The following is a 23668-nucleotide window of genomic DNA, read 5'->3' as shown; positions in this document are numbered from 1 at the left end:
CGTGAGTTCGAAGATCATTAATGACAAAATCATTGTTTTGAATTGTGGTGATGACAAAATAGAATGTTTAGGCAGCTAAAGAAACACCAGAGCATCTTTGCTCTATCATTCAATGGCTTAGTGCAGACTTTTCCATTTTTAGGCAATATAATCTATATTTCTTTGCTCTAGCAAAATTGCTGTCAAATCCCTGGAAAATCTGCCAATATAAGAAGCACAAAGCAAGGTTCCTCTATGTGGAATATTATTCTACAAGGAGACACCCCACTTGTCTTCCTTTGTTCCTGTGCCTTTATTCTTTCAGTAGGCAGCTCAACACTTTAACTTTCAACTTCCTCAGCAGTACAATACAGTACTGACCTTGAAACAGCCAACTGTGCTGAATTTTATAAGGGAGTTTCCCTTATATTTCCAGTTCCACAGTAATTAGTGCAATAATAATTGGCAGGTATTTTGGCTGTTTCTTTCTAAGGTGCTCCAGAAACTACTTAAAGGTAGTGACGTGCAGCAGTCTCTGACTATGGGCCAGTCAATAACTGACAAATTCTCTGGAGCATGACCAACACAGATTGCTGCCTGCTCTCAGTTCATTTCTGGGTCAAATTGGAAAGGGAAGTTCGCTGTGTCAATCTGAATCAAATTCATCTCTGAAATATATGCAGTTGAATTTGTCTTTCTTATCTTTGCACCTGCCTCCTTTCCTGAAATATCTCACACTGAAGAAGCCAAGACTAACCTAGTGAACTGAACTGAGTAATTGCTACTGGATCAAGGAGCACCTGCACTTGGGCTTCTTGTGAATGTGCCATCTTTCACTTAAGCTGTTCTGGATCACCTGGAGCTGTCTGAATTTGGAAGTTGTGATCCAGACATCAAAATTTTAACTGATTTCCACTTTTTCTGCTGGTTGCTTTCAGCCAGGATTTCCATACCAGTATCAACCGTCCCCTCAAGTCTTCTGATTAATGAATAGGTCAAACAACATGGTATTGCTGACTATGCTCTTCTAAGCAAAAGTTGTCATGTTTTCTGAAGTTATTTCCTTTCCTTCCATTTCTTTCCACAACACATCCATAAAATTTCTGAATTAGCTTTGTAGAACAATCCAGTGGACTGAACCCAGATTTAGATAGGGCAACTAGACCTTGGCAGAGTATCTAGGGTATTCAGGATGCCTGTGTGTTATTAAGAGTATGAAACAATGTCTTGGTAGTCAAGTCTTAGATTTATTTCTTTTACTGCTGATTTTTCAAGGTATAAATAGGATATAGTTGAGAGAAGCTCCAGGAGATAACAGTGTTTAGTGTGAATGGTATGATCACAGTCTGCATTTTGTCAAGATGGTGGTAGATGAGAATTTAAGGCTAAATAGAATCTCCAGGGTGCATTAGTATGGAAAAGAGTGAATTTGCTAATGCTTATAACCACTTTACTCAGGCATTCATGGGGGAAACCATAAAAGGACCCATTTGAAAACTTATCAAATAGTTGATGAAGGTTGGTATTCTGGTTTTGCCAACAGCATAAATCATCCTTCTTGCAGATTAGAAAGGTAGGAAGAACTTTGACAATGAGGATCAATAGCTTCTATATGCTTTATCTTGCATCTTTTTGTCCCCTTGGTTTCAAAATGTCAGTACACCACTTTTTGGGTGAAATAAAAATACCTTTGAGAGAACAATTACTACTTCAGGGAAAGCTTTCTTGGGGTGGGAAAAAGGCATCTGTTGAAAGTAGTGCTCAAAATCAAAACAAATCCCCTGCTGTATATTCTGAAAGAGAGTGATGGAAGAGCCAAAGAGAGACGACATTTGCATTTCAGCTCAGTCCTGGGAACCACGAGAATCCTCTAGCAGTTGATTATAGCTGCTGGTGGCTGCCAGATTTCACTGTTCCATTGAGGAAACCTTCTAGTATAGAGTCATTGTGCAGAGGTAATAGGCATGAAATGGACATTGCCAAGTCCTCATGTCATTCAGCATTGGATAAATCCAAGAAGATTTAGAGAAGAGTTGGAGAGAAGCCGCTTTAATTAATTCTCTTCCCAGCTGTGTGATAAGGCTGCTGAAAAGACACAGAGTAGAAAAAACGTCGACTTCCATTACTGTTGTCTGTGAAACTGATATGTTGTCTTCTTAACTGAATATAATTTGGGTGCTTCTATGTGCCTTTTTTGCCTTTTCTAAAACTACCTCGAAAGAAGAATTTAATGACAAGGGCATCTGAAACTTTGTTAATGTGTTTCTTCTCTAAAAAGTGTTCAACCCCCTCCTACATGAATCCTTTGATACTACATCCTCTTCATTCAAAGATGTCTGCATCTTTGTTACTGCACCCCTCAGCTTCTCCCCAAAAAGTTATTAATTACCACCAGGACTCTCAATGCCTCAAAACATTAAACTTGGTGAAACCATCTCAAAATGTTACCAGATGCATTTGAAAACAAGTTCTTGTTCAATCAGAAAGTTTTCCCAGAATAAAAATGAAACAGACCTTATCTCAGAATTGCAGCAACTTTTTTTTTTCTTTTTTGTTCTTCTAACCCAGGTTCTTTCACCATTTCTTGTGGCTTTGTATGTGTTTTTACCATGACATGAATGGTTGCTCATATCAATTCAGCAACTAAGAAAAAGAAGAGAGCTGATTGCCTTGTGCTTATATAGTGTGTGCTGTGAGCTCGTTATCAATTTAAAACAGATACAAACTGTAACAGAAATTATTTTCTTCTCAAGCAAAATATATGATTCCCCTTCTCACAGTTCATTGTAAACCTTTCCTTTGGACAGCAGGCTCAGGACAAGTGGTTATGTTGTTAAGGATGACTGACCAGTAGCATCAGACACCTCACTGTCAGCTGTGGTTTGCAGAGCCTGCAAAGTCCCTCAAACCTGACATGACAGAGCATATTCTGAAATTGCTTCCTCAGGTTCACTATTATTATATCCGTGTCACAGTGACTTGCTGAACTCCTGGGATTACTCTTTTGAGACTTGTTCATGTAATGAAAACATTCAGGGAACAATCCTTTAATCCAACATTGCCAAACCATTACCAGAACCAAAATTTCCTTTCTTTGGGAACCCACACAAGCAACACTGTGCAAGTGACAATTACCCAAGTGATGATACAGCTGGCTAACATTTACCTGTGCTGGCCTAAAGATGGTTTTCCCAGGGGAAGCCAAACCAGTCATTACACTGTGGAGCTTTGGATGCCAATCTGAGCACTGAACAAGGTGGCCCATTCCTTGTGCCAGCTGGTCCATCGCCACCCCAGCCACAACTCAGTTCTCTAAGCCAGGTCTCAGTTACTACTGATGTGTTGGGATCTTTGCTCATTGCTTTTATTAGGAAGTAGAATTTCAACTTTCAGCACACATTTTCTAATGTTACTCTCTTTTTGACTCCTTCAGCTACCAACAGGAGGTCCACCGAAATTTCCTGCCCTCCAAAGACAGTTTCTGAAGTAGAGTTATCAAAAAAGAAAAGCATTAAGAAGACTAAAGGTGGAATTAAGGTAGGATTACCTGTGATTTGGGGACATCCCATATTATGAGAGAACTCAAGACCACATAAACATAGGTTTACTCACTTGGAATTAAAAAAAAAAAAAAAAAATTTAAACATTTCTAAGTTGACTCTCTGATAAGGATTTTTTTTACACTCCACATTGCAGTTTGAAAGTTACTCAGATGATAGCATTAAAAAGCATTTATGGAAAACCAAGTTACACTAAAGGAGAAATCATCTTCAAAGGATGGAAGTGGAAATGTGGAAGAAACGTCCAACAATAATACACTAAAATGCAGCCAAAGTGCCCATCCTCCCTTATAGCATGTGAACTACTTTGTTTCTAAAGCTGTAATCCGATTCAGCTCAAGTTGTGTTATGTTCAGGGTTTTACAAAGTTATAGATTTTTCCTCATTTAAATATTTTCTAAGGGTAATTTCTATGTAAAGTATTTAAAACTAGACATGTAATACTTAGGAATAAACCAGCCAAAACCCAAGAAAATCCACTGTTACCTGTGCCTGCATAGGGAAGTAACCTTCAGGGAAAGCTATCTGGCATTTGTGTCTCTGTGATGAGATTTCTTGCATTATTCTTTCCACAACAAGAATCTATTTAAGATTGTTTGGACATCTTTATCCTTTCCTCTCTATTCCCAAGCCTGACAGCATGTAAGAATCCTGCCCTTACAGCAGAGAGTCTTTGCTTTGAGCTGTAGACACCGACTGGGATAATAAGCTACCAAAAACAGCTGTTTGGCCTTCCTTGAGTATTTTAACACTGGAAACAGGTTTCAGATACTCCATTCATCTGCAGGTCTTGAAACTATGATGAACTGCAGCTGCATCCTAAAAGTTTTCATTTGCCCAAGCTAGCTGAAATAGCCACTTTCAGAGAACAGACTTCTTTCTTCTTTTCCCCTGTCAAATTCAAGCAAATACCTCATTTATCTTATTTAAAATGTTTGGGTTTAGACCATGTAAATACGCCTGGGAGAGATAAGAGGAATACCAGTGAGGTTATATTCTGAATGGTCTGTGCACAAATGTCATACCTTTGCCAACATCCCCTTTAGTTAAGTTTACTAAAAATAAGAGGTCAAATCATGCACAGTGCTGTACACTCACAACCTTTAAATAACAGTAGCCCTTTGCCCAGATTTTCTTGCAACTTGCCTGAAGATTCATATTATTGGCTCTTTAGGCCATTATATCATTAAAATGGTAAAAAATGCAATTTAAGGTATGTTTTGAGAAAGAAAACATAAGCCCTGAATGTAAGGGAAACAATACAATGAATGTTCAAAAAGAATTGTGAAACAAGTTGGGTAGTATGAGGTATGATCTTCATTTGGGTGCCTCATGAAAGTGTGATGGAAACAGCAAGTAGCCTTTTTCATATTGTTCAGCAGCTTGGGGGAGAGGAAGAGGAAGGGAATAAGCTTTTTCAGTACATCTCTGGGGAAAATAAATACCTCATCTTAAAACAGGTTATATAGAAGGAGAGGAGATGACACAATAGTCCCTGCACTTACAGTTTTTAACTTTTTCATAGTTCATGAGTTATTTTAAAAGGGATTTTTAAAGGTGAGCTCTATATGAGAACACATCCAATAACAGAGATCACGTTTTATTAGTTCTCTGTGCCTTTTCCAGTTTAGTCCACTATTACACAGGGTTTTTGTAAAATAAGCATTTTAGAGTTTCTGATTTTAATTAATAATTCACAGACCAAAACTCATACACTAGCACTTCTTACACTAGTGACACCCAAACATGGATGTTCTATTTTAATCTAAATATTGAAAAATGGTTTAATCTTGTTAGTGCAGGAATTCCACACAGGCTAAAACTGGTTTTGGGGTTTTTTTGCTTGTTTGTTTGTTTTTCCTTTTCTGGGGGCATGGGAATATTTAGCAGGGAGGAAGTGTTACCAGAAGGCCTGAAAAGCTAAAAAATGTATCAAATGTCTACCTGGCAAAATTCTATTATTCAATTTTTGATATAATACAAGCTACTTCAACCCAGCTCTTCTGTTATCCACACCCCTGACTTGCTCATACATTTCATCTTAATTTCCCTGAAGCTGAAACTAAAAATTAAACTTGGTCCATCTTCTGATATGGCCAGAACAGTCCACAACTTCAGCAATAAACACAGAATAAAATTCAGTTATCAGCAGGAACCTAGAGCTGGTTCTCCTTTGTTCTGATAATAGTTCAGGTGAGGACAGCTTATTAATGGATCCATCATTATCATCAACTATTTTGCAATATTGAATGTAAGATACTTTTCCCCTCCAGAATCAGCCATTAAAAATGAAAGTGCTCAGGAACTAAAAGACTCTGCTGGAGTTTAGATATTGGCTTGGATTAACTGCAAACTCAGAAGCTGGGTTGTTTTACTGAATTTGAAGATTTTGGCTTTTGAGTAAGTCCAAGTAGTACTTGGTGCTCTTAAAGCAAAAGGAGGAAAAACCTGCTTAAAACTTTCCTGGAGCACACCTGAAATGATCCAACTCGGCAAGACTGGACAAGGGAGAAGGTTAGTGTTTATCAAAATAAACACTGGAGCAATCAAAAAGCTCCATTTCAGCCTGGGGACAGCCCCTGCACACGAACATGTGCTCAGCACTGTCTTACCAACACTGCTCCTGGGACACAAACACTTCTCAGAGGCACAGGATGGATTCCCAGCTTTCTCCATATGCACCCTACAAAGAACTCCGAAAGTCTTTAGTTTGGCTTGAGACACAAACCAAAAAAACAGCATTTCAAAGTCTAAGTAACAGACTATCACACCTGTAATTATCTACACAAGGAAATAATTCACCTTCTGTGGTGCAAGAACACAACAACTTCGCCTGGAGTCAGGAATGCCTCCCATGCCAACACTGAGCAAGGAAGCAGAATAAAAATAGACAAGAGGTATTCTTGATTTAAAACCTGCACATATAGAATTCAATTATTTTAAATTGTCTAGTGACTTGCTAGGTTAGGTAGGATCTGTTTTTTATTCTTGCAAAGAGTTAAAGTCCTCCAAATAAAAGCATCAGCAATTAAGTATTTTCACTTTTTATTCAGATTGAGGTGATGCATGAAGCAAGTCAAGGAGGATCTAGCAGAGTCCTGGTGACCAGTGAAAGTGATGAGAACTTGTCAACAAGGAGGAGGTAAGGCTGCACACGAGCTAGTATATTTTTTTCTTCTTAAAATGCAAATTATTGCATTTATAGTACACTCTCTATGATTTCTTTGAAGCTCATCAAGATTAATAAATAATTATCTGTAATGAAGTCACTGAAATGCTTACAGCCATGCATTTATACCCAGTCTATCAGATGGAAAAGCAAGAAAGATTTATCTTTTGTTTGGGTTGGGGTTTTTTTCCATTTTTTTTCCTTAAAAACTTTAATTACAAGATGTGAGAAAATAAGTCATTAGAATAAGCCTTGCATGTATGTTCAAGAAAAGCAGTATTAAAGGCCATCTCAGTGTTCAGAATGTTCATATTTAACTACTCGCCTCTGAGAAGCTTCTGGGTTTTTTAAATGCATGCTAGAGTTTCTGCAGTCTTGAGAAAAAGATTATTAATTATATATTCTAAAGCACCAAATATTTAAGTCACTTAGTTCAACAAAAAGTACCAAGTAAACAGCTTAATTTAGCTGAACTGCACAGTTTCTAGGCCAAAGGGAGCAATTAAAAAAAAAAAAAACCACACCAAAAAACCCACACCAAAACCCACCCTGCAAGAAGCCAAATGACACAATCCCCACTGACTTCATTTGCTTTGTTCTCTTCTTCACTATGATTTAAATAATTCATACTTACATTATGCCTCTGTCTCACACAGGTAAACACTGAAGTTACCTGATGCAAAAGACTCCATTTCTAAAAACCTTAGGTTGATACATTATGTTAGACAAATTGGAGAGACATACAAATCATCATTATCTGAATTTAATTATACCCTAGGAAAATACTATGTCTGGTCCCCAAATCATCAACTAGTTTTCAAAAGGTGCAAAGTAGTACCTGAAATCTTGTGGAGATAAATACACATCTCCAGAGGAACAAAGGCCTAAAGAGAACATACAAATAACAACAGGTTAAGCTTCTAATATCTAGCAGTTCTACACAACTTCAGACCCAGAAGCTTGGTCAACAAATTTGTGAGCTGTCTCTTTCCTGGGAAACACCGATTTTGCCTTTTGTTGAGGGCAGGTTTGGTGCAAGGTAGAACAGAAAGGAAGGTGGGGGGAGGGAACAGTTTGAAGCCCTCGAGAGAGGGAACTCGGGATAACACTTAAAAGCATCAGAGCTGATGCTGTCAGTTACAAAGAAAGCAACAAGAGATATTTACCTCTGCTGTACTGTTTGGGTTTTTTTTAAAAGAAATAAGTCTGTTTATTCAAAACAAATTTTACAAAACAATTGTCTTTCTGTGGTACAGAGCAAAGTTTAAGAATAAATACTGAACACTTTGTATAAAAATTAGTAATATCAAAGGGAAACTGATGCAAACCAAACAAATAGGTAAAAAAATTTAGCATTAAATATGCTGTGCAACAATGTCAAACTCTTAATGAGGAGTGACCATTCAGGCTGATACAGTTTTATTTGCTGAAGTAAAACCTGACAGCCCTGCATTGGAGCACCAAGACTATTGTTAAAAAAGGTTCCAGATGAAAGTGTACAAATATTGTGTTTAGAACCAGAAAATAAGAAGTTTTCTAGTGTCTCCATTTTTTGAAAGGAGTGCCTTCATGCTTTTCTTTTTATTCAACAAGCAACTTCTTTTCACTGCAGCAAAAGAAAATGCATACTACAAACATCAAGACCCTTTTAAGATTAGGAAACAATCCAAACAAAACTCAAACCAACTGTAAAACAAAATATTTCAATGGTCAAAAGTGACTTTCAGATAATGGCAAACTACATTTAAGCAGCGTTTTAGATGTTAGCTAGTTTAGGCTACTTAAAGCTTAGTTTACTTTTGCTTGTATGAGTGAAAACAAATCCCAACACAGAGTTATGTTGCAAAAACTGTAGTCTTACTAGTACATTTTGGTTGCATACTGCATATGAAGACCCTCTTTCCCTACAGTGAACAGGGTGGTTTTTTCTAGCAGTGCAGTTTTGCTGTGCAGCTTTGTTGATTTAAATGGCTCAAAACAAGTCAGAAATCTGATGAAGCAGCTTTCCTTCAGTACAGAGTAATACTTCCTCTATATGTGCATTTATCTTCTCTGTAAGCAACAGGTCGTATAGATCTAGGGTTGTCTTGTGTTTTTTTTTCTTTTAGAAAATACATATTCTCAGTACTATAATCAATGTTTAGGCAAGAACAGGAACTGGATTTGGTTTTTTCTGAAGTATAGCTGTTATATTCTTCAGTCATTTTGACACTGATAAATGATTTATTTGTCGGCTCTTTATATGCCAAACATTTGGAACCAGTTAGGATTCTTATTATCTTCCTTCTGGAAAATCCATTATAGAAAGTTACATATTTTATGTAGCTACCTATCATCCATCTGAACAGCTTAGAGAACAGTCACCAAGCTCACTCCTGGATTCTGTCTACACTAAGAGACACCACTGTCCATTCAAACCATCAAACCCGCAGCACGGCTCCAAGAGCAGTAGCAGTTAGTTAAACCAAGTTTACTACTCACAGCTTAAAACTAGCAAGTCCTGTACAGTTACCACAGGTTTTGCAATTAGCAACTAAGATATCTGTCCTGAGAGTCTGTGAGCACCATTAGTGAGCTGTACAAGAAAGAACTGCAGACACCCTACAGCTCTGGCTCTCTGCAGTATCTCTGTGGCACCACAGTACAACTCGTAAGGGCTGGAGGTCACACATCGCTTTGTTCTGGTTTGATTTACAATGCACAGGTGTTTTGTTCCTCTGCAGGTGATATTAACATCAAAATATATTCAAGGTACAGGGTTTTGTGGACACAAACAACCCTGAAATTTTAAAGACAATTTTGATGAAAAACATTTTAGTTATTTTGATTTGTGTACTGGGTTTCTGTGAATCACCATCTCCCTATCCCTTCAATGCGAAGTCAAAGTTTGTGCAGAAAATATCCTCCCTCTTTGCTAGTACCTGCTTAAAATTTTGCTTTTTTTTAAGTCTTTAAAAGCTTCACATTAGCTCTAAGTAACATTCTTGGTGACTTTTGCTTGCTTTTAACCTTTAGAATCGTGAATATTGGAAAACAGAAGCATTCTTAAAAGAAAACTCATTTAGCTTATTTGCTTATTAAAGATTGGACTGTTTAAGTACACTGATTCAGTTTTCAGAAGGCAGAGAAATATTAGCCAAACCTGTTACATGAGTAGTATTTGATTTTCATCACTTCAAGTTCTAAAGGGAGCTCCTTTTTTTACTTAAAACCACCAAGTCAGAGGGCATTCAAACACTTTCCCTGTTTCAAAGATTTAGGGAACTTTGAGAAAATTATTGTAGCAGGTCTTCACTTCTAGCACTCACTGTCAACTGTGCAGGTCCAGACTGACTTTCGATGAAGCACTGAAAAATGGTGAATATTTGTAATGAGTTTACACTACCTTAAACTACTGCAATACTCTCATTCATCAAGTCAGAAGTTCCACTTTCCTCATGTTTTGAAAGGTCTATTCCATTTTGATATAACAGATTTTTGTTTTGCCACATGCCTTAGTTCACACAGCTTTAAAAAAAACCCTCAAGACTTACCGACAAGTTCAAAGTAACAAATGTTTTCAACAAGCATTTCAAAGTCTAGAAGTCTATTATAGTTCATTTATAATCCAGACTTGCATCCCTTGAAGAGTGTAAAAAAACAGGCTACAATGTAAAAAGTTGCAACAGGAGAGCTATTCCAATAAGTTTCTGAACAAAATCTGGGACCATCTTCTTCCTCTCCCCCTGCCCACCCCAAATATTCACATGTAAATTTTACCTCTTTCCATGTTTACATATATTTTGAATAAACACCTAAAAAGTTGTTGCTCTGTTTTGGCTCAGTGGATCTTCTGTGCAGATATTCAAGTATTAAGAAAATGCAGCTGAACAAGGATATGTGTCCTCATAGTACAGTTTACAGAGAAGCACAATATTGACTAGTCTGCAGTATATTCTACCCCAAATCCCCGAAGAAATCTTTTTAACTTTGGGATCTGTAGCCTGCTTCCAGAGCTGGCGGAGATCATCTACGTGTCCGTGAGATGTCATCATCTTGTTATAAATGCAGGGATGATACGGAGCCTTTCCTTCCCCAGAAAAAAATACATGATATTGTGGTACAATTCCCATTTTATTGGCACAGAGACCCATGAAAACATCATCTATATAAAGACTTGTATTGAGAGTCAGTGAAGCCTCATAGACTTTAGCTGCTACATCATTTGATATTACATATGCAGCTCCTGCTGTGTAGTCAGGGTAAGAGGGCCACTGGTACATTTCATATGGAACATAGTATTTGCTACTCTTGTCTCTTACGGGAGGGGATCCACGATGGACACGACCAATCCAGAGATCCTGAACACCCATTTGTGTTAGACTTTGGAGATAAGCAACAAGATTTGGCATATGGATAAATATATCATCATCTGCAGACATAATGAACCTGGCATGAGGACAGTAGGCATTCACCCAGCTAAACTGCAAAAGCAATTTTAGAGTAAGATTGTGAAAAGTATCCAAGAAGTCTTGCTGAATCAAATCATGGTATTTCTGGTCTTCAAGCTCAAGTTCCCTTTGCTGCCATGTTTTCTGCAGATGGTCTGTTGGTCGTCCTAAAGCAAAAAGAGTTTTAATGTTGGCATTAAGTTGAGAACGAACATACTTCTCATTACCCCAAGTTTGTCTAATTGCATCCCTCCGATGACGGTTTTCAGGAGAAGTCTTCACAAACAATAGGAGAAGGACATCCTGCTGCTGACATTTCTCTCTGTGGTTGATCAAATACTGGTAGCTTGATACTCTGTCCAGGTTATCCCTGCTGATAGACAGGCTGTCATTCACAAAATGGTAGCTATTTATGAGGTATCTGTATGAATAGGACTTCATATGGCTCACAATGTGATTATCAAATGGTCCCCAAAAAATCATGAGACACAGTATGAAGCAAGTGGCAAATATTTGCAAAAAATGGCATTTTCTGACTCTTCTGGGACTAACAAACATTCTGATGCAGTTTTTATAATCCTTATTCTTGTTCAGGATCAGTGTTTTTCAAGTGCCTTTGTTTCTGTTTAAGAGCACAGTGTCACCCCTTCAAGATAAGTGTCCCTTGTAAGGCATGATGTCTTTCACTCAGTATCCTTGTGAAGCCAGCTTTGTTCACAGACTTCATAAGTCATCTTTCTCAAAAAACATTTTTCTTTGATTGAAGGAACACAGGCAGTTTTGAAAGATGAGACTTGCAGATGAGTATTTTCCCTTTGGGGCATCTTGAAACAAACACTGCGGTTCTAATCGGATCTTCTCATGTGTTTCCCTCCTTCATGAAGATTCATGCCAATTCTAATTGGGGGAGAGGAGAAAGGTTTTAGTGAGCTGTTATTAACACACTTGTGATTAGGTTTGGTCATGGAAATGGTTGACTACTCAGACATGCCCCATCAACAGCCACACACCCCCACACCCCCTCCCAGCCCCCAAAAGAAAAAAGTAACCTGCCTGGCAGCAAGTCAGAGGTGATCAGTGGCCCAGAGCAAGCTTGTGGAGGCCAGGGAAGGAGGAACCTGACACAGAAACCTCTTTCTTAGAAATGCCCACCACTGTTAACCGACAGATGGCATTTTATTTAAACTATAAGCTCGGAGAGAGAGGCAGCCTACAAATGTCCCGGGTTACAAATTGCCTTTGGGCGGTCGGTCTGCTAAAGACACAGACCAGGCAGAGCCCCGAGACGGCTCCCGGGGGAGGGAGTGCTGGGTGAGCGCTCCGGCCGGAGCCCTGGCAGCCCTCGGTGTCCCTCACCGCCGTCCCCTTGCCCGCAGAGCTCCATCCCCCCAGCCTCATCCAGCACCTTCCCCCGCGGAGCCCCAGGACGGCCCCGCTGCTCTGCCCCGACCCGCTGGAGGGGAGCGGCCGCTGGACTCAACAGCTGCGGGGCTCGAGAAGCGCCACGAGGTCAACCGTGCCCGGATCGGCCGGTACCGAACGGCCCAGACCCAGCTCGGGACCGCCCTTAACCCGCGGTGCAGACAGTTGGTCACCTGAGCTACGGTTAAAGGGCGGGCCGACAGAGAGACAGGCTGCACCCCTGTCACAAGTACAGCTCTCGGGACCAGACAGCTCACACTTCAGGGCTACTGTCTCTGCTACCAACTAAGATTTAGTGAAGAACCCAAAGCACAAAAAACCACCCGAGTCCAGCATTCTCATCCTGCAGTTTAAAATTCAGTTCTTGTTGCCAGAGTTGTCTCTTCTATGCAATAGACAAGAACAGCCTGAAGTTGCAACTACTTGTTCATGCCACAAAAAACCAACAATTAAGAGCTTTGTCAAGCAAGAAATGTAGGACTAGCACCGTAAGGAATGACACCCCACAAGCTAAGCACTTGTTGCATAGAAATAACTCCCGAAGCAAGAGAACACAAGCTATCATTAGAAGTTCTCTGCAACACAAATGTTTTGAGAATGTTTTACTGATCTCAAGTCTTGCAACTAGATAACAATGAGAACACAACAAAGTATAGAAATAAGAAAACGTGGAGCAGTTTTGTGGTGCTCCACAAAGGGAACTGGCTCCTCAAAATGGAAACCGCGCATTGGTGTATCCAAGGATTGCAGATTGTAATGCATAACAGAAAAGCTGTATGGGCAGTTTGGTGAATAAAAGTCAGTCAGCGCTTTTTATAGTATCAGTTTAAACCCTTTTTATTTTGGAAACATGAAGTTAAACAATGCACCTCAGAGTTATGAACTCAGCAACTTTACAATAGAATACTATTGTAAAGCTTACTCTTGTTTCAGAGATGCAGACGAGCGGGAGTGTTACAGAAATCCAAACATTTGGTAGTGTCTTTTGGAGGAGCTGATCTCTTCAGACCAACTCCCAAGTAGTCAGGCTGCCCACTGCCATCATGATAAGCTTAAAAGCAGAGGACTGAAAGTTATCTATTTAACCACCTGAAGCAAAGTTTACCCTGGTAAATACGGGACTCCTCATCACCAAATACCACTTCTTTAGATTACACCTGGATAAGAAGTTTTGGCAACAGTCTGCAATTGCCCATGTCATAGGGTAAAAGGAGACAACAATCAACACTACAAAAACAAAGGACAAGGTCACTGAAATCTAGCAGTGCAACTAATCTACATGATGGTTTTTCCCACTAGGAAAAAATAAAAGTCCTCAGAAAAAAAACAAAACACCAACAACACCCAAACCAAACCCACAAACCAACCAAAAAATCCACCACAAAACACAGAAGTCATCATGGACACAGCTTTAAATATGGAGCAGATAGCAGGGGACAAGAGAGATGCATAGACTCAATTTTCTGCTACCTAGCACCCCCCTCCCGAAGTCAGGGATGCTGGAACAAGAGCTTAAGCTTTTCCTTGCAGAAAAAACAAGCCATTAAATTAACTGAGTAAGGGCTGGAACAGCCTGGTCTGTCATTTCCTTGATCTAGTTCAGGGGAATTAAATCAACCATTAGTAGACACAAGCTGTTCAGAATCCTCCTCAGAAATACACGTCTTGGGTAAAACTTAAAAATGTGACTATAGATGAACAACACTGATGAAATTTATGGAGACCTAAACCCACTTGCCCACCTCTCTCCAAAAAAAGTCTGGAGACTTGCACTGAAGGTACTAATGCACAAATAGAGACTCTTGGACTGTCAGAACTTTTTACACCCCATTTAAAACACCCATCCTTTGGGCTTAGTCATGTTCTCCTTCCCTTAACAGGAAGTTAAGGAAAGCAGGTTGAGTCACCACAGGAGCTATCTGCTGCCATGTGAATCTCATAATTCTGAGAAAAGAAAACAATCCAACACACCAATGTGTTCTCCCTAGCAAGAGGAACACCATGGAACAGAGATAAAACCAGGCTTAACAGTCATTTTTCTGACCATAATTAAGGTGTTTTGCCTCTTGATGTGCATTTTCTTACTTGTGGCTTGAAAGCTGTTAGATTCACTCTGAGACTGGAGAGAGACTGGGAGAATCAACCAAACACACTTCCTCCAACCACCTTCCTTTCCAGCAGATTTCAGATTCATAACTCCATGTGGTCTTCCTCCTGTTGCAAGTACTGGAAGCTTCTGTCATCCTGTAGCAATCCTGCCTTTCTCAAAGGAGCTTTAACTTTTCAGTATTACCACAAATATGACTCATTGAATGTAGCAGCTGTTCTATTCTGTATTTTGCATTCAGAATATATGCTAGTATGAAAGTGGAGCTAGCATGGGTTGTCTTTCAAACTCAACAGTTCGTAGAGTGACCACTATGGAAAAGAAGATCCTTAGGCAGCTACTTTAAATATCCACAGAAGTCAATATTTGAAAAAAAAGTCAGTATGAAGTTTATTTCAGGATAGAACAGTTTTGGGAAGTCTGCTGAGGAGTGGCAGACAAGAGAGCCTAAAGAAACACAAAGACACCCAAGACATGAAACACCAGAGACACGGACCCTTGCAGGAAGAACCATGAAGAGTCAACATTCACACTTGAACATGGTGATTTTTTCCCAACTATTACTACCCTGATAAAAACCTAAACCCAAGAGAAACCAACTAAGACTGCCTAGAGAGAACATCTCATTTTTCTACTGGCTACAAACTTTGTCATGTGGTACCAGACGCAGGCTGGTCTTCAATACACACATCCCTGCACAGTGTGTGTTTTAGGACAAAGACCATAATGTATAATTATTTTTCACTCTTTCCACCTAGGACAGAAGATAAGTTTAGATCACAAGTGGCTTTGCCAGACAACAGGATATACCAGGAAGCACTATTTTAAATAGAAACATTTTTTACAATTTGTAGCAACTGTTCCTTTAACATCGACAACCCTTGGATAAAGTTCAGAAGACCTCCGAGAAAGATTGTAGAGCTGTGAAACATTACCTAGTTTCAAACACAAGTCATCCGAAGAGCTGCTGTTTATTATGTCCATGTCTTTTGGCTGTGCCAAAAAGCCAGTTGAAGGATGCAGTTCTATGCAATGGTTGAGTTCAATCAAAAGCCACTGCTGCCAAGTGGGGACAGCCTCACACTTGCTCTTCCCCCAGTCCTCACCACACCAGCCTTCGACAGCTCTGGAGTTTCTATAGTTGTTCAACAAGCCAAATTCAGCTTCTCCAACCTCTTCTCCTCAAAAGACAACTGGCTGAAACCCTGAAGAAGTATCAGAAAGTGGCTAACTGAGGTCAAGCTGTGCCTAACCTAAGTGTGCAACAGGATTCAAGAGTTTCCTTTGTAGAACCAGATGTAACACACATTGTTTCTAAAGCTTTCAGTCTTTTCAAATCTAAAGCTCTGTCACTACAGAAAACTTGAAGCCCTAGGACAGGCTTTTGCTTTAAAGTCAGGATAGTCCTGTCACATGAGCTACTCCATATAAGCTTGTTTGACAGTGGAGTGTTAGAAGGCACATCATAGAGGTGCTCCATCCTGCTTCAGGTGGGCTTCATCCCGACATCAGATGACACAGGGACACCAATTCTACAGTGCTAAAGGAACATGCCCAGCCACAGAGGTAACAGAAGCAGACATGCTGCAGTTAAATCTGCATGGGCCAAGATTAGCATTGCCTGGATGTAAATTTATACAGATTTGTTAATTCTAGTGTAAGGATGAGACAATCCTGAAAAGAGTGAGTTAGATTTTCTTGAAGCTTTCAAAATCTGTTCAGAAAGAGGCTGCAGGTTTCAAAGAACATGTGTTTAGGTATGTTTTAGAGTTTTGTTTGTTAAGTAGAATTTAAGACTTTTTTTCCATGTTTGGAGAAATTTAAACAGTTATAATTCCTGTGAAATTGAACTCTTCCATCTCCAGCATTATTGATTTATGTATTGCTTACACCCAAAGACTAAAGGAAATCTAGTCAAGTTCGCACATCAAATAAGCCATCAAAACACAAGCTTATCGAGATTTTCCATTCCAACTGTTAAGAAAGTATGTGTCTAAGTTAATGGGAGCAAGGCCTGAGTGGAGTTTGCTGCTTACAGCTTTAGCTACAAAATTGTGTAACCCAGGTTGCTCTGATCATTTTTCCTTTGCTGACATGTCTTCACAAGTCATGTTATCTGTCATCTCTACCCTGGCCTATGTCCCCCTTCTTCACTTCCCAATATTTGAAAAACTTCTTACACATCTTAAGAAGTTGCTTTGAAACTAATCTTCAAGTTTTTCTTTTACATGAGTTGTGTCACAAGAGAAAACAGAATGGAAACACTGAGCAAGTTATACCCTAACACTTCTAGGACTTCCTGTCATAGTGACAGAAGGTCACTTTTAGGAAAAAAAGATGCAGTAAGGTACTTAGCTAAGTCTGTCTTCTTACATGGTTTGCAAGCACCAAGATGAAAAGAAATCATGAACAACTTGCAACGAAAATATTTTAAAGTAATGTCAAAACTTTCACTATTACACCTTGTTCTGTTCTGTACAAACTGTTGAGAAATGGAAGCCAAGTTCTGTAGGAAAACATGGTCACAATGGCAACAGGATTTGGAAAAAGAACATGATACAAAGATCTATGAAAAATTTACAGTCAGGTCATGGATGTTGAATCAATAAGAAATATAATGGCGGGATGACTGACAGTAGCTTTTCAGACTTTGTTTCAAGAACATATAACCCATCTTCTGCAATCTCCTTTGCCTGCAATCTCTTTAGTTTGCCTGGAACTTCTACTCAGGCAATGGTTTCCTAGGATGGGAAATCAGCATTCTTAGATGCTCTTTGTGCATGCATTGAGGACTTCTCAGACTGAACAGACACGTGATTTTCTATGAAAGTGAACATCCAACACTTTCCAAAACATGAACTGTTTAAATGATTCCGAAGTTGCTCAGTCAAGAGCAATCCCTTATTAAAAAAATGGGCATTCAACATCCAGGAGAGTTTTGTATCACAAATAACTACAACAGCACCCAGAAAAATGAGCCATTGAATGCTGTGCCCACTTGCTGATTCTCACTGATATGTAAAAGTTGCAAGTGCTGAGCAATCTCTGAAGTCTTGGTTGGCAGAGAAATCAAAAGGATGGCAAAGCTTTAGATGACTAAAGCAGTTCAACTCCTTCAGGGCTGGAAGCAGAAACAGGTTGTAAATGCTTAGCACTACCAGAAGGCAGCTAACTGCCAGTAGAGATTTAGTTTCTACAGAGGTTTTGCTCTTATTGTAACTATTGGGTAGAAAGGAAGAGAGTGGTTTCTTCAATTTCCCTTAAAATGAGCTGCAAGCTTCCCAGCTGCTACAAGCCAATCTAAATGGAGACATCTGCAAGAATGGACAGATTTGCCTTCATGAAGATCAGTTGCCCCAAACATCCACTGTGGAAATGGTAGGAGAGGAGCATCTTTCAAACACCAGTCTACATTTAGACTGCAATTCTCAGTTGTTTAAACCTGCTATATCCACTGCAGACTCTTCCCCATACAAGCTAGAAGGAAGAATGGTCTTTTCCTGAATGGAAGTCTCCAAAATATGAGTCATTTCATTCAAGTGATTTTGCATAAAACACACAAGCACCAACATGAAATTCTCTGCTTTATGTGAAGCAGATTGAGTGAAAAGAGCCCGATCTTTGTACTGACTGTAAGGATAATATTCAGAAGTTTCGGTCTGGCAGTGACATGATTGACCCCACAAGCCTCATTTTCTGAGAAAAGGGATTAAGTTAAGCACTTCCACATAGACAAGTCAGAGCTCTTAAGACACAGCTAAAAAGGCTGTAATGGCACCTATTTCACAACCCACTGCATCTGTTTTGGCAGCAATGAGTTCTAATGCTACACTGAGCAGCAGTCTGCATTTATGTAAATTCACTTTTACAGTGCCAGTGTTTAAAGATGGGTCAGACTGGCACACATTCCTTTCTACTCCCATGTACTAAGGCAGAAAAAGGCAATAAAGGGGCAGAGCACATTAACTGCATTTGTTAATGTTACCCTGTCAGGTATAACCTCTGCAAAGTCATCTCCCTCCCCCTTTTATAGTAGATCATTTCTGTTCATATTTGGAATCTTATCTGGAAGCTTGTGTACAAGTGTTTTAATGAATTTTCTACTGACTATATTTCACTTAATCTCAGAATATTATCAACACACCTTGCCTGCAAAAGTGGGCAAAAAGAGGCATGACAAAGGGCTCGCTTGCCACTGCTTTCTATCCCACATTACTGTATCCATCTCTTTACAGAAAAGTGTATTTCAGACAACCTTGCAAGAAGGATATCCCATTACACATGGCAAGCTTTGAACTGAACATAGAAGAAAACTGTTTTCCCCATCCTAGATTAAGCAATTGTGAAATATCAAGCAGTTAAGGATCCAGTGCAAGGAGAAAGACAAGAAAATGCAAATTCCCTAGTTACGCAGTAATACTGAATCCCTGTTTCATAACATGTTCTAATTGAAGAGCTACAACATCATAGCCTCACCTAATCAGTAATTCCTTCTGCTGCATGTTTTAAGATATTTATTTTCAGCTAGATCTAGAGATGTTATTTCCTGCCTATTTTCCCCTCAAACCTAAGGTGATTTCTGTTCCAATCTGCAGGCCATACCTGAAGATCAAGCTGAACAACTATCTGAAGCAGACTTTTTCCATGCTAACTGCCAAACTAAAAGAGGAAGTCAAATTTCAGACTGATACAACTAATTGTAAGACTAGTTCAAGCTGCCTTTCTATGGGGCCTCACTTAGAAACTTTTCTTTTGCCTAGTACTTTAAAAAAATGCAGTGAGTTACAAAGTGTATGAAGGACACACATAAACAGAAGACTAACACCATTGTACCTCATCTACTCCCCAGTCTATCCATCTTCTTTGAGAATACTCTAGCTTATAACCCCAATTCAGCATCAAACTCCAAATGGATGTCCCATATTGCAGTCAGAGTTTGCAGTCAAAATTTGGATGTTACATGAGTCACTAGCATGTGAGCAGTAAGGCAGGAACACAAACAAATAAGAATTTGTAAGTTCAATTTGCAGACTAGGATACAGGGTGTTTTTGTGCCAAAGGATTGTGCTTTTTTTCCTTTCAGTTTGACCAATGATAATAAAACATGTTGGAATCATAAAAGTCAAAATACAGTTTAATTTACAGGGTACAGGAACTGGTGGGGTTTTTTTTAAGTGTTCTGTTAGACAAGTTTTCTCCTTTCCAGATATAAGTTAGCACAGATCAGATATATGTGACCTCTTGAATCCACATAGCAGAATATCATCCCATCTAGACTTCCCAGTTCAGCTATATAAACTTGCCTGCCTTTCTTAAGCACGGTTTATTAACCTTAGCCAAGTATCATGTTGACTTACCATCCAGACACCATTTATGCCCTATACATAGCTGAGCGTGACAGAAGTCCTGGATCACCCTTCTCTGCATCAAATCTTTTCCTCCAGGAGTTTCTGTTCCCAAATCTACAAGTAGAGCCCCGGGAGACAAAAAACACATATACAAGAGTTTGAGGAAGCTGGGCTGCAGAACACTAGTTCTGGTTCCCATCCCATCAGTCAGAACCATCCCCACTTCAGCTAAAAACTCTTCCATCTTGATGACTCAGGTCATACAGTCAGGAACACAGCCTGATTTTCAGTTCTTTACACACACTGTAGAAATTAAGGAGGAAATCATGTTCCAGTCCTATGCATAGGGATACTAGACAGTAAAGACTGATGTTCTCAGTTGTTGGGGAAGTATTCAGGTCTTTAGTTTCAAGGCCATGATTTCCACACCACATGTACAGACCCAGCAAGCACAAGGTCTAATGCTACACTAATGCACAGAGCTGTACCTCAAGCAAAGCACACACACAAAGGTCTCCTAGTAATTAAGATAGTCCTCTTAAAGCAACTGTAGGATCAGCCTAGAAAAGAAGCTGCTCTGTGGAGAAAAATACTTCTATCCATATCTAAGGAAGTATGTGTATGTATAATTAATTTTAAAGGTGAGCTTTCTGATGAGTGAACAATCATGAGGAAGAGGACTTCTTTAAGATGACCCCTAATGGCTCACCCCTCCCACAAATGTAGTGGAGCTGCCATTACCACAACACTTCAAAGGCCTCCTCTTGAGATCACCAAGAGCAAATATTGCTTAAGCCACTTCATCTTTCCATACACCCACAGATGTACATGCACTTAGGAACTGACAGTCACTGTACACTATTCCCTTGACCCTGAACAGAATCAGGCCTTGTTCATTCTCACACCCTCCTGTTCTCTGCTGTGCAGAGCTGCCAGTAACTCTTAAGCTAAAAAAGAGAAATGCTGTATTCTGCTTGAGGCTGGGGAAAGAGGGGAGTTGTTAAATGACCCTATCTGCTTCTTGGAGATAACCCCATCCAGTGGGTTGTCTTCTTTTATTAATAGGAAATGCATCTATTCAAATCAAGCAAGCAGCCTATCAGACCACACACTCACTTCTTGTTTAGCATTTGTACTTTGGTTATTTTCTTAAGAGATTAATTACATTTGGGGTGGTTCAGCAATAATTTGCTAAAACTGTTTCAACACATGCAAATTCTGCATAAACATGAAGTCTGTATATACAATATATACACACACACACGTTTTCTATAAAAGCATGAAGTACTAGTCATTCAAGATATACCAACAGAAGTTAAAGAACTGAAATTTTTTAATGACTTTAAATTAAAGTTACATAAATGGCACCTTGAATTCAATTAAAGAGTCACCCTAACTCTAAGCAAACCATTATCTAGAAATAGCAACACATCAGACTGTCCATTTCTCCTAACTTCCAACCCGCAATTCTGAAAGCATTCACACAGCCTTCACTGGCATAAGAAAGCCCAATTAGTGTTAACTTTTAAACTGAATAAACATTATGTTAAGAGGAACAGGTAGTTTGAGTAATCAAACTCCTGATCAAACAAGTACCATCCAAACCTGTAAGGTTCAGGCACTCCAATCTCTATTTGTATCAAAATACATCACTCCTTGTGAAGTGACTGTCAGTATGGGGAAAAGACTAAACAAACCAGCAAAGTTTTGCTAAACCTAAGTGTACCAGATGAACTGGCCAACAAAAAGGACCAGAGGGGATAATGATTTAGCACTTCTGTGAGATCTGGATTCATATATTCAGCTATCCTTTTCCTTTAGTTCAGTAGTGAAATTTTAATTTCAATTATTTTATATGACTACATAAGTTTCAAGGCCCTGATGTAGTTTTCAAGACAGTCACATCAAAATCACATCAAAAGCTGATGGTTCACTGAAAATGTAAAAACAAATTCAATACCAAAGGCACATAAATACATATGGGGGGTCCCCATGGTTGCTTCAAGCCAGCCTGAAAGGCATAAACATCTCAGATTTTAGGATAATGTGGATCGAGAACCACCTCATCATATACAAAGGAGCTGCAGATTGCCTGGAATAATAGCGGTGCAAGGCTTTGTTTAAGCCTGTCTGCAAACTGGGTGGGATGAATTCCATTAATCCTCTCCTACTTCTGTGGGAAATAAGAAGAATTTTGGCCTTTTATACAGCCTCTTCTGCAATGCAACAGGGCCAGGGATTGAACAGGAGACACTCGTCTGCTTTTTGTTGTTATGAAATATGGGGAGCAGGAGCAGCACAGCTCATGGCAGAAAAGCAAAGCAAAGCACCAAGCCCCCATCACGCACTCATGAGAAACATGACAACACAGAGAGCTGCGGCCACTGAAGAACAGCACCCTGCAGTTCCAGCTTACCACGGCTCAAGTGCCCTCAACTGAGAGCTGCTAACAAGCCACTGGCCATAACAAGCGACAGAACAGATGACTAAACAAAGAATTCCTCAGGCCTAGCTTCAAGATTCAAATCAGATAAGAAAAGTCAAACAAAGGAGCTGCAAAACATTCCCAACATGTTTAATAAGCAGTGAGATTTTTTCAAGACTACAGTCTTTGTAAATTAAATGAAGGAACTTGCGTATTTGCATTTAACCAGAAGTACTTGTCTCTGCTTAGGTGAAATGGATAACAGGTCACACTATTCAGTAATATCAAAAGCTAGTAAAAATAATATTTTTATATCTAAAAATACATGTCTATTGTACATATGTGTGTATATATAAACACACTTCTTTGCAAGACTAACATAAGGCCAAGTTTGTAACTGAACTACATACAGCACTTGCATACACACAGTACCAGATTAAGAACTGCTGTGAGGACAATTTACTGAAACGGAGTTAAGTAGAAAATATAAATGGAATTCATTGAGACAAACCACAAAACACCATGCTGTGGACTCTAAAAGGAAGCTACAAAGATGGGAGCAGAAGCTTGCAAGGCAGAAAGCGAGACAGAAGGAAAAACAAAGACATCACTAAAGAAGCCTGATCATTTTAGAAAGTTGAGCTTTAACTACAGTGCACCAGAAAGTCAGTATTTTTAACTGCCACATGACTTTGCTCAAGTCCTGCTGACAAAGCAGTCAGAACCTTGAAAAAAAAAATTAGTCATAAGAATGACTAATGAATGACCTTTGCCACCCTTAGTACCCCCTACATGGGTTTCCTACTGGAAAATATAGTGAATAAGACTTTATTGGAAAGTCAGGAAGGTTACCAGGATGAGTTGTGAAAGTGAGAGCACTTTGTATGGTCTTAACAATAAAACACATGGATTACCCACTCCAGTGTACAATGCAAAGTTAAAGACTAATCTTCCTTTAGTTAACCAACTCAAGCATCAGGAAATCCATCCATCCTCTGGCTGTTTCATACTCCATGGAAAAACACAACTACAGGGTAGAGGGCTGCAGTGATGTATGAGTAGCAGTTAGAAAACCAAGTTTCCTCCCCTAAGACAAAAGGTCAGTTTTGCCTGACAAGCCTTCTCAGGTCTTTGCAGAAGTGAAACTCAGAAAAACAAACCTTGCAGGATGCAGCAGCAGAAGAAATGTGAGCAGACTTAGTGGGCCAACAGCATGTTCAATTTGAAG

General features: G+C 39.4%; 2 protein-coding genes across 2 annotated transcripts in view; one reads left to right on the top strand and one right to left on the bottom strand.

Moving 5' to 3' along the window:
• Positions 1 to 7584, top strand: part of MCF2L2 (MCF.2 cell line derived transforming sequence-like 2) — a 60154-nt gene extending 52570 nt beyond the window's left edge. The window contains 3 exon segments of the mRNA XM_017810465.1: positions 3413 to 3516; positions 6593 to 6681; positions 7365 to 7584. Coding sequence (XP_017665954.1) covers positions 3413 to 3516; positions 6593 to 6681; positions 7365 to 7368 — 197 coding nt within the window. The 3' untranslated portion in view covers positions 7369 to 7584.
• A 1955-nt stretch (positions 7585 to 9539) lies between these two features.
• On the bottom strand, positions 9540 to 12676 carry B3GNT5 (UDP-GlcNAc:betaGal beta-1,3-N-acetylglucosaminyltransferase 5). Its single transcript, XM_017810467.1, has 2 exons — positions 12544 to 12676; positions 9540 to 12035 (listed from the first exon to the last, which is right to left on the bottom strand). The coding sequence occupies exon 2, from the start codon at positions 11694 to 11696 to the stop codon at positions 10560 to 10562; it is 1137 nt and encodes a 378-aa protein (XP_017665956.1). The 5' UTR covers positions 11697 to 12035; positions 12544 to 12676; the 3' UTR covers positions 9540 to 10559.
• Positions 12677 to 23668: the final 10992 nt, after the last annotated feature.

This window comes from Lepidothrix coronata, unplaced genomic scaffold (assembly GCF_001604755.1).
Source record: "Lepidothrix coronata isolate B3197 unplaced genomic scaffold, Lepidothrix_coronata-1.0 Scaffold29, whole genome shotgun sequence".
NCBI lineage: Eukaryota > Metazoa > Chordata > Aves > Passeriformes > Pipridae > Lepidothrix > Lepidothrix coronata.
Note: the sequence above shows the minus strand (reverse complement) of the source record. Positions and strands in the feature narration are given on the sequence as shown.